The sequence below is a fragment of the Monodon monoceros genome, unplaced genomic scaffold, assembly GCF_005190385.1.
Source record: "Monodon monoceros isolate NGI ecotype Baffin Bay Population unplaced genomic scaffold, NGI_Narwhal_1 Super_Scaffold_21, whole genome shotgun sequence".
Classification (NCBI taxonomy): Eukaryota; Metazoa; Chordata; class Mammalia; order Artiodactyla; family Monodontidae; genus Monodon; species Monodon monoceros.
The window spans coordinates 133,730,651-133,744,767 of record NW_021703778.1 but is presented as its reverse complement, the minus strand read 5'-3'; the positions used below and the strand labels follow the sequence as shown (position 1 = coordinate 133,744,767).

Genomic DNA, 14,117 nt, shown 5'->3' with positions numbered 1-14,117 from the left:
TAGTTGCTGTGTTCCAAGGGAATCAGAGAAGGCATCACTGAAAGGCAGCATTTGAGCAGAGACCTGAAGGAGGTGCAGGTACAAGCTACTGGGATAACTGTTCTAGGCAGAGGGTTCAAAGGCCTTGAGATGGGAGTGTGCTCAGCATGTTCATTGAACAGTAGCTTAATTGATATGATTGGAATCAAATAAGGAAGGAAAAACTGGTAAGAAATTAAATCAGAGAAGTTGGAGGGAGAGCAAACCATAGGGGACACTTAGACCATTTAAGGACTTTGGGGTGTTTTTTTTCTGTTTGAGATGGGAAGCTATTGGAGAGTTTTCAGCAAGGACTGAAATGATCTGACAGGTTTTAAAAGAATTGTTTGGCTCCTATACGGAGAACAGACCATATGGAAACCTGGGGGAGATCAGGGAGATTGATCAGGGAGCTATTGAAATAGTACAGGTGAGAACTGATAATAGTGCGGATGATGTCAGTGGAAGTGGTGAGAAGATCAGATTTTGGTTATTAAGTTTTCTGAAGGTAGAGTTGTAAGGATCTGCTTATGGACTGGATGTAAGGATTAAGAGAAAGAAGGATGATGCCAAGATTTTGACCTGAATAATTTTAAGAATGGAATTAACATCTGTTGAAATATAGAAGGCTGTAGAAGTTAATTTGAGATTGACAGGAGTTTAATTTTAGAAGTGTTATCACTGAAAAGCCTATATTAGATATCTGAGTGAAAGTAAGTAGGAAATTTTATATATGAACCTGGAATTCATTGGGGTGAGACATAAATTTTGGAATTGTCATAAATGGTTATTAAATGCCACAAGACCAGAATGAATCCAGCAATTGTAGACATTCTTTAAATGCGACTATCTAAAATATTAAATCTATTTACATTCTCCCCTTTGACACTCTCATTTGACACTCATTCACTTCAGCATTTTCAAATATTATAATACATATCTTCCCTCCCTGACTTCTCCTAACTCTCTTAAACTCCTGGACCTTACTTTTCTTAGTCTCCCCCCACGTTTTACTGAGATAAAATTGTCATACACCACTGTATAAATTTAAGGTGTGTTACATAATGGTTTGAAGTACTTATATTGTGAAATGATTCCTGCAGTAAGTTTAGTTAGCATCTCTCATCAAATATAGAAACAATTAAAAAAATTTTTTCTTCTTTGTTATGAGAACTTTTAGGATTTAATCCCTTAACAATTTTCATATGTATAACACAGTAATGTTAACTATGGCATCATGTTTTACATTACATCCCTAGTACTTATTTATCTTATAACTGGAAGTTTGTACCTTTTGACCACCTTCTCCCAATTTCCCCCTCTCCATACCCTCACCTCTGGTAACCACAAATCTGATCTCTTTTTCTGGGAGTTTGGTTTCTTTCTTTTCTAATTTTTTAGTTTCTACTTATAAGTGAGATCATACAGGTCTGACTTATTTCACTTAGCATAATGCCCTCAAGGTCCATCCATGTGGTTGTAAATGACAGGATTTTCTCCTTTTTTATGGCTGAATAATATTTGTATATGCATGTATACATATTTAGATATCTCACAACTTCTTTATCCATTCATCCATCATTTCACACACAGGTTATTTCCATATCTTGGTTATTATAAATAATGCTGCTATGAACATAGGGGCGCAGATATCTTTTCAAGTTAGTGTTTCATTTCTTTTGGATATATTCCCAGAAGTGGAATTGCTGGATCATATAGTGGTTCTATTTTTAATTTTTTGAGGAACTTCCATACTGTTTTCCATAGTGGTTTTAGCAGTCTATAATCCCACCAATAGTGCACAAGAGTTCCTTTTTCTCTTTTTTTTTTTAAATTTTATTTATTTATTTATTTTTGGCTGTGTTGGGTCTTCGTTTCTGTGCGAGGGCTTTCTCTAGTTGCGGCAAGTGGGGGCCACTCTTTATCGCAGTGCGTGGGCCTCTCACTGTCGCGGCCTCTCTTGTTGCAGAGCACAAGCTCCAGACAAGCAGGCTCAGTAGTTGTGGCTCATGGGCGTAGTTGCTCTGCAACATGTGGGACCTTCCCAGACCAGGGCTTGAACCCGTGTCCCCCACACCTGCAGGCAGACTCTCAACCACTGCGCCACCAGGGAAGCCCAAGAGTTCCTTTTTCTGTACATCCTCTCCAACATTTTTTATTTCTTGTCTTTTTGATGATGGTCATTCTAACAGGTATGAGAAGATATTGTGTTTCCGTTGTTGTTTTTTTCTTTTTTCTTTTTGGCTGCACTAGGTCTTCGTTGATGCATGCAGGCTTTCTCTAGTTGTGGCAAGCGGGGGCTATTTGTTGCAGTGTGCGGGCTTCTCATTGCAGTGGTTTTTCTTGTTGTGGAACATGGGCTCTAGGTGCGTGGGCTTCAGTAGTTGTGGCCCATGGGTTCAGTAGTTGTGGTGCGTGGGCTCTAGAGTGCACGGGCTTTGGTAGTTGTGGTGCACAGGCTTAGTTGCCGCACAGCATGTGAGATATTCCTGGACGAGGGATCGAACCCATGTCCCCTGCATTGACAGGCGGATTCTTAACCACTGGACCACCAGGGAAGTCCCTCATTGTGTTTTTAATTTGCATTTTCCTAGTGACTAGTGACGTTGAGCATCTTTTCTTGTACCTGTTGGCCATTTGTATATCTTCTTTGGAAAAATGCCCATTCAGATTGTTTGCCCTTTTTTTTTTTTTTTTTTGCGGTACGCGAGCCTCTCACTGTTGTGGCCTCTCCCGTTGTGGAGCAACAGGCTCCGGACACGCAGCCTCAGCGGCCATGGCTCACAGGCCCAGCCGCTCCATGGCATGTGGGATCTTCCCGGACCGGGGCATGAACCCGTGTCCCCTGCATCGGCAGGTGGACTCTCAACCACTGCACCACCAGGGAAGCCCTGCCCATTTTTTAATTGAATTATTTGTTTGTTTGCTGTTGTGTTGTATAAGTTCTTTATATATTTTGGATGTTAACCCTTTATTGGATATATGGTTTACAAATATATTTTCCCATTTTGTAAGTTGTCTTTTCACATTGTTGATTGTTTCTTTTGTTGTGCAGAAGCTTCTTAGTTTGATGCAATCCCATTTATTTTTCATTCTGTTGCTTGTGCTTTAGGTGTCATATCCAATATTGTTGCCAAGACTCATATCAAGGATCTTTTTTCCTATATTTTCTTCTAGGAGTTTCATGGTGTCAGGTCTTACATTTAAGTCTTTACTCTGTTTTGAGTTAATTTTTGTGAGTGATGTAAGGTAGTGGGTCTAGTTTCATTCTTTTACATATGAATATCCTATTTTCCCAGCACCATTTATTGAAGAGACTGTCTTTTCTCCATTGAGTATTCTTGGCTCCCCTGTCAAATATCAGTTAATTGTGTGTGCTTGGGTTTATTTCTGGGCTCTCAGTTCTGGTCCATTGATCTATTTGTCTGTTTTTATATCAGTACCATTCTGTTTTGATTACTGTAGCTTGAAATCAGGAGTGTGATGCCTCCCTCCTTGTTCTTTCTCAAGATTGCTTTGGCTTTTCTTTTGTGGTTCCATATAAATTTTTGGATTTTTTTCTACTTCTGTAAAAAATGTCATTAGAATCTTGGTAGAGATCATCCTGAATCTATAGATGGCTTTTGGTAGTATTGGCATTTTAGCAATATTAATTCTTCCAATCTGTGAACATGGGATACCTTTCCATTTATTTCTGTCTTCAATTTTTTCTGTGAACATGGAATACCTTTCCATTTATTTCTGTCTTCAATTTTTTTCACCAGTGTCTTGTAGTTTTCAGAGTAGAGGTCTTTTACCTCTCTGGTTAAGTTTATTCCTAAGTATTTAATTGTTTTGGTGTAAATGGGATCATTTCCTTTATTCCTTTTTCAGATAATTTGTTAGTGTACAGAAATGCTACTGATTTTTGGATGTTTATTATGTATCTTGCAACTTTAGTGAATTTGTTGTTTAGATGTAACAAGTTTTTGGTGGAGTCTTTAGGATTTTCTATATATAAAATCATGCCATCTGCAAATAGAAATAATTTTACCTCGTACTTTCCAATTTTGAGGCTTTTTATTTCTTTTTCTTGCCTGAATGCTCTGACATGGACTCTCAATACTATGTTGAATGGGAGTGGACACTCTTATCTTGCTCCTGATCTTAGAGGAAAAGCTTTCAATCTTTTATTATTGCGTATGATGTTAGCTATGGGCTTATCGTATATAGCCTTTATTATGCTTATTATGTTGAGGTGAGTTTCTTCTGTACGTAATTTTTTAAGAGTTTTATCATGAATGAGTTGAATTTGTCAAATGCTGTCTCTGCAACTATTGAGATGATCATATGATTTTTTTCTTTCATTCTATTAATGTGATGTATCATGTTGATTGATTTGCATACATCAAACCATCCTTGCATCCCAGGTATAAATCCCACTTGAGCATGATGAATGATCCTTTTAACATGCTGCTTAATTCAGTTTGCAAGTATTTTAGTGAGAATTTTTGCATCTATATTCATCAGAGATATTGATCTGTAGTTTTTTTTCTGGTAGTGTCCTTTTCTGGCTTTGGTACGAAGGTAATGCTGGCCTCATAAAATGAGTTTGGAAATGTTCCCTCTTTGATTTCTTTGAAGAGCTTGAGAAAGATTGACAATTAATTCTTCTTTAAATGTTTGGTAAAATTCACCAGTGAAGTCGTCTGGTAGGACCTTAATTATAATTGTATAATTGATATCTCTTTATATCTAAGGCATCTGTTGACATTAAAAACTCAGTATATCTGAAATCAAACTTGTTCTCTTTCTGATATACCTAATGGTCTCTCCATTATTCTAGTTGCCAAGACTCAGAACATCAGGGTTAATTTTAACTTCTTTCTGTGCCTGTGACTACATTCAGCTAGTCATCAAGTTTTATCAGCTCTGTCTCTGAAATATTTATTTTCTTTTCTATTTTCATTATATGGAAATCATTATATTTCAAAGTCTTATTACCTTTCACCTGGGCTATTGCAGTAACATTGTGATTGGTCTTTTCATCCTTTTAGCTTACTTATAGATCATACCCCAATTACTCTCCTTATGCATAATGTTGGCCATCTCATTGCCCTGGTTAAATACCTTTAGTGGCTCCCCTGGAGTAGCAAATTATGCTCCCAGTTTTCTAACCTAGCTCCTAAACCTTTTCTCCTATAAAAATAATCTGTGCTTTGGCCATACTGAAGAACTCACTGCATCCCAAATCTGCCCACACTTTCTTACCCACTTTTTCTTCCTGAAATCCTCAACTTCTATCACTTTCTAACCATCTTTTCAAGACCAAGTTCTCTTCCACAGAACCTTTTATTTTTCCCCTTTGACATTCCATTCCAAAAAGGTCTCTCCCTAAAAGGGCCTAGATGAAGACTATTCCCCAAGCTGTAAAACTTGGGGCTCTGGTTGCCTAACAGAAAGTAAAGAGGATATTATCTGAAGACTAAGTAACTGAGTCTATGAAAACTTCCCAGATCAACAACAGACAGACAGCAATTGGAATTGACTTTCCATTAGTCATTTTTAAAACATGGTAAAAGTAAAGTAGCCATATTTAATTAGGTTATTTCTAGGTATATGACTTCTGCACATACTATCACAAATTATAAATTTTTAAGATATTTTTCTGAATTTTTAGTCATCGTTATCATAGAAATAAAATTTATTTTCTATTTTGAAAAAAAAGCTCTTTCACTTTTCTGAATGTCTTTTTTAAAATACTTTTTTGTATCTATACCATTATTATACTGTCATTATTTATGAATATATATATAATCTTTTCTAATCATAGGTTCTTTGAGGACAGGGACTCTTGTTTACCTTTGAATTCTCCACAGCACCTAGACTACACAGTAATCTTGTACAGTAATCTATTATTTTATTTAAGGTGATCACAGGAGTTTTATGAAGACTTCATATGAACTTCTTTTGTTCTGAAATTAAAATAATGTCAAATGCATTTTTCAAAGGGAGATTCAAGATTTTTAGTTCTTTCTGGATCTATAGCTATGTTATAGCTGTTTTCCTTTGTTTAAGTCTTATGGATATGTACTGAAGTGAGAAAGGGAGAGAGGAAGAACCCAAGGATCAGTCCATCCTGATCTGTCCATCCCTCCAGCCATCCATCTACCCACCCACCCTATTGCTGGTTGGCTCAGCTTTATTTAGGGTAAAATAACTGAGATATTTGAAAATAAATGAAATTTCAAAGTGGCACAAAGTAAATTGTTTTGCTTAACGTATTAATTGAATTGGTTCTCTGTGGAAAAAATATAGATGCTTTAAAAGACTTATTTCAAGTAAGTCTTTGGATTACCATACATTTAAAATTGTTTAATAGTAATTAAAAATTCTAATTAAGATGTTGAAAATATATTTTTATAATTATAGTCTTAAATAATATAATGAATGAAAAACAATATTTTCCCTTAAAGGCAATTCTGGGAATCATTAACCAAGTAATTCTTTATGTAAAGTTGATTTCAAAAATTCCTTTTAAAGCTATAAAATCCTTTTCACTGTTCTGTCAATTTCCTTGAACAATGCCATAAACAGTATATTGTAGTTATGCAATAAGTAATAGTTGAATAAATTTGACTTATACAGTATGTCTCAAATCTAGCATTTCTTTCTCCATTCCCTTTTCTATGATTGTAGGTAATGCCAAGCTTTCATCATCTCTTTCCTGTTAGCCCCATTTCTAAACATTTTCCTGTTCCAGGCTTTCTACACATTCTCTCCTGAGTAATCCTTATAAAGCAGTTCAAATCTTGTCATATCTCTGCTTGTAAACTTTTTCTTTTTTTTTTTTGCGGTACGCGGGCCTCTCACTGTTGTGGCCTCTTCCGTTGCGGAGCACAGGCTCCGGACGCGCAGGCTCAGCGGCCATGGCTCACGGGCCCAGCCGCTCCACGGCATGTGGGATCTTCCCGGACCAGGGCACGAACCCGTGTCCCCTGCATCGGCAGGTGGACTCTCAACCACTGCGCCGCCAGGGAAGCCCTTCTGCTTGTAAACTTTTAATGAGTTCATCTTATCTATCAAATAAAGTCCAGATCCTATAGCTGGAAATTCAGCAGTCTTTACAAGCTCATCTTTATTAATTCCATTTTAATAACTCTTTGTTATTTCTCAATGGTTCTGATAAGCTGAATTGACTTCTGTTACACTTATATTTCCTATGTACACCTATTTCTGTTCCTTTGTGTTATTCTCTCCATTTGACATTTATTACTCCTCTTTCTACCTTATATACTAGTTCTTTATATACTTGAATTCAAATTACATGTAAGTGGGGTTTAAGTTTGGATCTGTTTAACCTTCCACAGTACAAAGGACAATGCTTTACACATAAGAGAAAAACAGTTAAATATGTGATTCAATGTTACCCTGTTTATTGTGTGCAGTAAACTGTAATTTGGTAGATTATAACCAAATTAATCATATTATGTAACATGAATAGCATGATATTGTAATATTTATCTTCCTCAGGAAACTTATTTGGGAAACCAGAAGGAGAAGATACCTTTACTTTTTCTTTTCCATTGGACTCTTCAACTCATACATTGGGAGCTGGAAGAGATGATTTTAGTTTTGTGTTTCCATTTGAACAGGATCAAAACCCAACACCTTCTTCTGAAAAAGAGTTTTCATCCTCCTCACAAAATACCACACAATTTACTTTATTTTGAACTAGTTACTAATTTATTGAATTATTTTACTACTCTGTAATCATCTAGGGCAGAAATTTACATTATTACTTAAACTATGAAGACCACTTTCTTTTGTTGATTAAAGAAATGGTTACCATAGTAACATTATTTGATTATATTTATTTAAATATTGAAGGAAATTAAGACTGTGTCATCTACTTTTGTTTTTATTTGCAGCATTAACTATCATTATTTATTTTGGTTTTGATTTTGCAAGTTATATTCATACAGAACCTATGCTTCACTGCTGCAGTAAAAGAGTGGTACTTTAATAATGATCTCAAAGAATTTGTTATTGATAGTGAATAAAATGTGTTATTTTATTCTAATACAACAAAAATTAAAATATTATATATTCTAATAGCTTTAGTAGAAGGAAATTAAATGTGAAAGGCTAGAGTAATTTCTGAAAATTGGTTGGTTGCATTAATTGTGATACCATTAATATTTTTGCTTAAACTTTTTTGAAGAACATTTAAAATTTTGTTTCCTGTCTTCAACAAAAAATTCACCTTTATGTTTTATATGTAGTATTTGCTTGTCAATCAATTATATAGCTTAAATGAAGATAATTAAAATTTGATGAAATTATATAAACATAATTGCTCAATATCTTTGTGCTTTTTAAAATTAGTTGTATTGAGTTATCAAGAAATAAAGAGTCTGATCCATATCTTGATGTGTGACTGCTGAAAGACTTTGAGCCTCACCCTGTTTTCTTCCCCTTCTGCCCCACATCTGGTCAAGCTGGTAAGAAAGCACAGGTGTTTCCTTCTTTGGCATCAGTGGGAAGTTCAAACCATGTATAGGAACTTTTGCCATGGCTCACCCCTAACCACCATAAAAACCCAAAGCCAGTCTCCCTTCTCTGCTCTATCAAGCCATTTTCAGACCAGCTTGTGAGGCCTGGTCTGCTCTCCCCAGAAAATGTTATTATATGAGTAATAACTTTTTCATACCCTCTTGGAATGTGTGGTGTCATCAGTCTCAATATCCAAACCAAATTTTGGGTGAGAATCAATCTTGCTTCTTCAGGGTATCCATAACCTATCACAATTGTATTAAAGTAAACCTTCCCAAACTTTTTGGAAGTCAAAAGGATGGTGTAACTAATGTTAGAAAGAATTTAAGGAAACTTTGGATTGTGTTTTAAAAAACCTTCAACAGCTGGTTGAAAGATGAAAATTTCAGTTAAAAACCTGGAATTTTTCTTTTTATACCAACTATTAATTTTATTGTTCCTATGATTTAATTAATTGGTAGTTTTGATGTAATAAAGACATTTACTATACATGAGAAAGGATAAAAATGTTGTAACTGGCTTATTATTTAGTAAGAGGTTCAAAACTGGTTTTAGCCTTGGAAAACCCACTGATTCCATGGTTTATTTTTACCTTAAATAGAGAAATGTCTAGCAAACCAGTATGGTTAGATTTATCATGTATCAATAAAAGAAGTAAAATAAAATAAGTGCTTTTAAAGTATCTATAGTGTGTGTGACATTTTGAGGGCATATAAAAGAGCCAAAAGATATAGTCTTATACCCAAGGAACTTATAATTTAGTTGAAGAGACAAAACTTAGGAAACAAAAGCACATGCGAATAAAATAGTTGATAATCAAATTCTACAGCTTATAACTTGGTTTCTGCTAGAGAAGAGATTGAGTGCTTTAAGAATTAGAAAAGAAAGTCCATCATGGACTGGAAAGCCTAGGAAGGATTCATTGAAGAGGTAGGACTTGAATTAGGACTTTAAAAGTATGTAGATGATAAAATTCTTGAGTATAAGGTTGATGCCTTTTTCTAGTTTACATTTTTTATTGCTTAATTTCACTGGCTAGTGTTTAGTAGGATTTCATTAAATGCTTGTTGAATTTACAGAGTTGAACTGAATTGGTAAAGGAGGCAGGGAGGACTTTCTACATAACGGAGACAATATGATGAGCAAAAGAAAAATGCAATCACAAATTTAATGTATGTGGAAGAAATTCAAGAATAGGCCTAATTGGAGTGGAAAATAATACGTAGTAGGAAATTGAGTTTAATAGATATGGTACTGATTTGTAGAGGATCTTCAAGTGTTTTGACTTGATTTCTGAGGGCAATAAGGAACTTAATCTTAAATGCCAGAGTTGCAAGAAAAAAGAAATGGCTAAGATTAAACAGACAATACAGTTAGAGTTGGGAGAAATTAGAGTTAAACCAATTAGGAGGCATTATGCAGTGTTAAGTTCCAGGTGATAAGAACATTGTCTTGTTGTTTGATACTCCTAACACCTAAAATTGGAAAAGTATACCTTAAGTACATTTGATTGAATACCATCTAGGTATAAGGTAAGAGGAGGAAGGAATCAGTTATTTGGTTGTGTTTGAATGTCACAGGTCCTCCAACTGGTGAAGGCAAGTGTAGTGTTTCTAATACAGATCACAAAAATAACTTTGTATGATCAAATAGCCTTCTAAAGGTAATTTTTTTTTTTTGCGGTACGTGGGCCTCTCACTGTTGTGGCCTCTCCCGTTGCGGAGCACAGGCTCCGGATGCACAGGCTCAGCGGCCATGGCTCACGGGCCCAGCCGCTCCGTGGCATGTGGGATCTTCCCGGACCAGGGCACGAACCCGTGTCCCCTGCAACAGCAGGCGGACTCTCAACCACTGCGCCACCAGGGAAGCCCTAAAGGTAATTTTTTAAAGAGCGGTATTCTCCTAAAGATAGATGAAATCTGCTGTAATCTTCAGAACAGCAATTTGTCTCTACTTCTACTCAACAAGATTTCAGAAATATGAAGTCCAGTTCCAGAACCCTCTCTCATTTAGTTAACAACTAACACTGCATATCTTATCATGTTTAAGAAAAAAGCTATTTTAATATGTTTAGAATAATTTTTTTCTCTACAATTATGAAAGGTATTCTCAGTAGATGAGAGGAATATTCCAAAATCAGTCAAGACTCTGATTTATCCTCAAAGGAGCACACAATAATTACTGGGGTATCACTACTCCTCAGTGGACAAAGCCAGGATCTCTCAGTAGACAGAGCTAGGAAACAGATGAATGTTTACTAATCTATCTGTACGTACATGTGTCTATCTAACTGACTAAATGCTCAGAACAAAACAAAACAAACATGAGCTTATACAGATAACTTCAGCAACATGAGGCTCATTTTAGTATTACCCTTTTGCTTATTTGTATAACTCCTTTCTCTGGCAGTGAGAAATCTGGCTTTTATTATCTACAACTTATTTATTTTCTGTTCAACCCTAGGATACATGTAGTTTCAGGATTGTGGACTCAGACCTTGTGAGAAATTTATTATAGGTCATATTAGTTTTCTATGGCTGCTGTAGCAAATTACCACAAACTTGGTGGATTTGAAACAACAGGAATTTATTCTCTTACAGTTGGAAGTCCAAAATCGGTTCTACTGGGCCACAATCAAGGCAAGACCATGCTTTCTCCTGAGGCTATGGGAGAATCCATTCCTTGCATGTTTCAGCTTCTGGTGGCTACTGATATTCCTTGGCTTGTGTCCACATCACTCCAATTTTCCAAGGTCATTATGTTAGGTTTTCAGAGAAACAGAACCAATAGCACCATCCTTTTTCCTCCCTCCCCCTCTTCCTTCCTCCCTTCCTCCCTTTTCCGTCTCTCATCTATCATCTTGATTTATTTTAAGGAACTGGTTTTCATGATTATTCAGGTTGCACTTCTGAAATTTGTAGGACAAGTTGGCAGGCTGGAAATTTAGGTAAGTGTTGATTTTGCAATTTGGGTCTGAAATCTGCAGGGAGACCTGGCTGGCTAGAAACTCAGGCAGGGTTTCGATGTTACAGTCTTGAGGCCAAAACTTCTTTGGGAAACCTGTCATTGCTCCTAAGACCTTCAGCTGATTGGATAAAGCCATAGCCAGAGTAATCTGCTTTGCTGAAAAGTCTACTGATTTAAATGTTAATCACATTAAAAAATACCTTCACAACAATATCTAGAATGGTGTTTGACCTAACAACTGGATACTAAATCCTAGCCAAGTTGACACATGCAATTAACCATCACAGCCAGCATCTTCAAATCTCTCTCTGCTCTGCCTTCGCAAGGCTTTCTCTCTGTGTGTGAAATCTCCCTCTGCCTTTCTTTTATAAGAACACGTCGTTGCATTAGAGTCCACCTGGATAATTCAGATAATCTTCTCATTTCAAAATCTTAATAACATCTGAAAGACCCTCCCCCTTTTTCTTGTCATATAAAGTAACATTCACAGGTTCCAGGGGATAAGACCTGGGTATCTTTGGGGAGATATTTTCTAGCCTATTATATAGTATATAGTATTAGAGTATCCAGTCAAAACACTGTTTTCCAAAGTTACTTAGGATAGCTCCTGTCTTCCCTACCCCCTTGATTATGATTATGTCACTCATTTATAAAGCAGTTAGATTCATTTGTGGTCCTCTGCATTTCATCTTGAGTTTATCTAAATTCCTGATTGATTTTTAAGAAGTAAAACTTCTTTGTGATGTGCAGGTTTTAACAAATAGAGTTTCATATATCCAGCATTACAGAACCATACAGAACAGTTCCATCACCCCTAAAGTTCCCTAGTGTTGACCCTTTGTAGTCAACCCCTCTCTCTACTTCCAAAGCCTGGAAACAGTGGACCTGTTTTCTGTTTCTATAGTTTTGTCTTTTCCAAAATGTCATATAAGTGGAAATATATTCTTTGTAGCCTTTGGGGTCTGGCTTCTTTCACTTAGCAAAATGTATTTAAGCTTCATCCATGTAGTTGCATAAGTCAATAGATTGTTCCTTTTTATTGCTAAGTATTACATTGTATGGATGTAGTACAGTTTGTTTATTCATTTACCTGTTGAGAGGCATTTTGGTACGTTTTAGTGATTATGAATAAAGCTGCTATAAACATTTATATATGGGATTTTATGTGAATATAAATTTTATTTCACCTGAGTCAATACCTGGGAGTGGCATCCTTGGGTTGCACAATAAGTATATGTTTAACTTTATAAGAAACTGCCAAACTTTTTCCAAAGCAACTGTACTATTTTGCATTCCCACCAGCAGTGCATGAGGGTTCCAGTTGCTTCACATTTTTTTCAGTACTTGGTATTATCAGTTTTTAAGATTTTAGCCATTATAATAGGTATAAAGTGGTATATTGCTGTAGTTTTAATTTGTATTTCCCTAAAGTCTAATGATGTTGAACATCTTTTCATATGCTTATTTTCCATCTGAATATCTGTTTTCATTAAAAATTTGGGTTGTTTGTTTTCTTATTGTTGAATTACGCAAATTCTTTATGTATTCTGGACACAGGTCCTTTATTTGCAAATATTTTCTCCCAATCTGTGGCTTATCTTTTTATTCTCTTAACAGTGTCTTTCACAGAATAAAAATTTTTAATTTTGATAAAGTCCAATCTATAATTGGAACATGCTTTTGGTGTCATATTTAAAAGCTCTTTGCCAAACCCAAGGTCATAAATTTTTCTCCTATGTTTTCTTTTAAAAGTTTTAGAGTTTTGTATTTATATTTATGTCTGTGGTACATTTTAAGTTTTTATATAAGATGTGAGGTATGTATCAAGATACATTTTTTTTTTTTGCATCATTTGCTGAAAAGACTACCCTTTCTCCATTGAACTGCATTTGTACCTTTGGCAATAATCAATTTTTTTTCCTTTGGCTGCGCCGTGCAGCTTGCAGGGTCTCAGTTCCCCAACCAGAGACTGAACCTGGGCCATGACAGTGAAAACCCGGAATCCTAACCACTAGGCAACCAGGGAGTTCCCTGGCAATAATCAATCGACCATGTTTGTATGGGTCTATTCCTGGACTCTCTATTCTTTTCTATTGATTTGTATGTCTGTCCTTTTACCAATACCACATTGTTTTGATTACTGTAGATTTATAATGAATCTTGAGATTGGGTGGTGCAAGTCCTGTAACCTTGTTCTTTTTACTTTTTTTTCTTTTCTAAAATGCTCTTTTTCTTCTTTTTTTTTTAAGTTGAGGTATAGTTGATTTACAATATTATATAAGTTTCAGATGTATAACATAGTGATTCACCGTTTTTAAAGGTTATACTCCATTTATAGCTATTCTAAAATACTAGCTGTATTCCATATGCTGTACAATATATCCTTGCAGATTATTTATTTTATATATAGTAGTTGGTTCCTCTTAACCCCCTACTCCTATCTTGTCTCTCCCCTCTTCCCTCTCCACACAGGTAACCACTAGTGTTCTCTGTATCTGTGTTTGCTTCTTTTTTTGTTATATTCACTAGTTTGTTGTATTTTTTAGATTCCACATATAAGTGATATCATACAGTATTTGTCTTTCTCTGTCTGACTT

At 35.6% G+C, this 14,117-nt stretch overlaps 1 protein-coding gene across 1 annotated transcript in view; it reads left to right on the top strand.

Annotated features, from left to right (window-relative positions):
- CUNH14orf39 (chromosome unknown C14orf39 homolog) overlaps positions 1–7,730 on the top strand; it is a 52,378-nt gene extending 44,648 nt beyond the window's left edge. The window contains exon 18 of the mRNA XM_029236226.1: positions 7,531–7,730. Coding sequence (XP_029092059.1) covers positions 7,531–7,730 — 200 coding nt within the window. The remainder of the gene's footprint in view (positions 1–7,530) is intronic.
- The last annotated feature ends 6,387 nt before the right edge of the window (positions 7,731–14,117 follow it).